We start from the raw sequence: 2,500 nt of genomic DNA, 5'->3' as shown, positions 1-2,500 counted from the left end.
CCATCTCCCTCCTTCCTCATCCCTCTTCCTTTTCCTCCTAATCCCCTTCTCCATTCCTCGCTAATCCCCCCTCAACTTCCTTTCTCTTCCCTTACCTTCTTCTCTCCTCCTAACTCCCCTCCTCGCCCTCCCTTTACTCTCACCTTCCTCTATCTTCCTCCTTACTTCCTCATCCCTTACCCTCCCCCTCGTCCCTCCCCCTCCCCCCTCATCCCTCACCCTCCCTCCTCGTCCCTCACCCTCCCTCCTCTTCCCCTCACCCTCCCTCCTCTTCCCCTCACCCTCCCTCCTCTTCCCCTCACCCTCCCTCCTCACAAAGCTAACATCCCCTCTAACCTGTTCCCAGGCTGCCCGATCGGTTACCATCCCATGCTGGGGACTTGCATTCAGGTGGTGATCGCAGCTGGTCCGGGCGAGTTCCCGATCAAGTGGGAGGTCGCGAGGGCAGGCTGCAAGGAGCGGGGAGGTGACCTTGCATCGCTCAGTCCGCCTGAGCTGCTTGAACACATCTCCAGGCACATCGACGCCACGTATCCAGGTGAGGGAACTTTAGGTGACTTGGTGGTGGTGGTGGTGATAATATTTTTGTTGTTATTGTTATTACTGTTGTTGTCATTGTTATTGTTTTTACTATCATTATTGTTATTTTTGTTATTATTGCTGTTTATTATTATTATTATTATTATTATTATTATTATTATTATTATTATTATTATTATCATTATTATTATTATTATTATTATTATTATCATCATTATAATTATTATTATTATTATCATTGTCATTATCATTACTATATGGTAATCATTATTATTATCCTTAATATTGCTTTTATCATAATCATTTTCACTATTATCATTAATACCATCACTATTGTCAACACCATTGTTGTTATTATTAATATCCCTGCCATCATTAGTATTATTATTATCATTAAATATTCTTTTTTAATTCTTACTTGAACGGAGGGTAGCTACATTTCCCCCAGTTTTCAAAATCATTTCCCGATTCAATGCCCTTATTCATTACCAGGCGAATGATAATTTTTGAAGCCTTAGTCCACACGCTATAGACACACGTCAATATTTCCTATACTTTTTCCAGGTCACATTGCGAATGACTACACTTTCTGGCTCGGAGGTCAGAAGGTCGGCACAGGGTGGACGTGGCTTAATGGTGACAAACTGAGTGTCAAGTCCAATTTGTAAGTATGAGATGTCTGCGGTTTTATTCACGTGAGAGAGAGAGAGAGAGAGAGAGAGAGAGAGAGAGAGAGAGAGAGAGAGAGAGAGAGAGAGAGAGAGAGAGAGAGAGAGAGAGAGAGAGAGAGAGAGAGAGAGAGAGATAGGTGTGCCTGGTTTATTTATCACTTTATAAACCCCGGGTTTATTTATCAGTTCACTTAATCAGTATTTAAGTCTTCGTTTCTGCTATTCATTTGTTGATTTTTCTTTCTTTCACTTTCTAATTTATCACTGCTATGGTCAAAGATTCGTATGTCAATATTTTGATTTTAAGACTAATTATCTGATTTCTTGATTGATTTCCCATGAATATACATTACTTCATCCAGCTTTGTTATCCATATCAGTTTTTTATTCCATCAACTGCTTTTTCGTTATTATAGTCACAATAAAAAAATCCTGTTACGTTAAAATCTTTTTATTTTTATTTATTTATTTTTTGCTTTGATCTAAATCAACTAATCTATAACAATCTTCCGCCATTCTCTTGATTTCCACATTATCACTCTCCTTTCCTGACGCGTTCTTCTTTGCGGCAAATCAGTCCCGTGTTTCACTCCCGTCTTATTTCCGCCCACAGGTGGGTGCCCAACCTCCCTCCTAAGACCTCAGACACGCCCTTGTACACCCTGCTGGTTCCTGCTGATCCTGTGACTCCCAGACGGTACCTGAACGTTGGCGGTCCCTCGAGCCAGTACCCTGCTTACATCTGCCAGGCTTCTTGAAGTTGAGGGGATGAGGCAAGCAGAGGCAAGCGGAGACAAGCAGAGGCAAGCGGAGACAAGAACGGCGATAACTAGAGATGGATAGAGATATGGAAATAAGCACTAGGCTTAGGGAGGATACTTGAATGATGATTCCATTAATATATATATTTATGTATATCTGTGTTTGATTCCTATCCCATTATACAAACTGCAAAGTGTGTGGTTAGATATTATAGTAGAATATCTTCTAAGTCCCTCTTTCTCTCCCTCTCTATCTCTCTTCTCTCTCTCTCTCTCTCTCTCTCTCTCTCTCTCTCTCTCTCTCTCTCTCTCTCTCTCTCTCTCTCTCTCTCTCTCTCTATATATATATATATATATATATATATATATATATATATATATATATATATATATGTGTGTGTGTGTGTGTGTGTGTGTGTGTGTGTGTGTGTGTGTGTGTGTGTGTGTGTCCGTGGATTGGTCCAAGTATATAAAATACAAGTTCTCAGTTTACACTTTATACGAGATATATAAAGGTTATAAAATATT

At 40.4% G+C, this 2,500-nt stretch overlaps 1 protein-coding gene across 1 annotated transcript in view; it reads left to right on the top strand.

Annotated features, from left to right (window-relative positions):
* LOC119597433 overlaps positions 1-2,126 on the top strand; it is a 3,051-nt gene extending 925 nt beyond the window's left edge. Inside the window, exons 2-4 of the mRNA XM_037947002.1 lie at positions 347-538; positions 1,105-1,204; positions 1,825-2,126. Coding sequence (XP_037802930.1) covers positions 347-538; positions 1,105-1,204; positions 1,825-1,969 — 437 coding nt within the window. The 3' untranslated portion in view covers positions 1,970-2,126. The remainder of the gene's footprint in view (positions 1-346; positions 539-1,104; positions 1,205-1,824) is intronic.
* The last annotated feature ends 374 nt before the right edge of the window (positions 2,127-2,500 follow it).

Source organism: Penaeus monodon, chromosome 39 (genome assembly GCF_015228065.2).
Source record: "Penaeus monodon isolate SGIC_2016 chromosome 39, NSTDA_Pmon_1, whole genome shotgun sequence".
Taxonomy (NCBI): Eukaryota; Metazoa; Arthropoda; class Malacostraca; order Decapoda; family Penaeidae; genus Penaeus; species Penaeus monodon.
The sequence above is the reverse complement of the archived record's forward strand: the minus strand, read 5'-3'. Positions and strand labels throughout refer to the sequence as shown.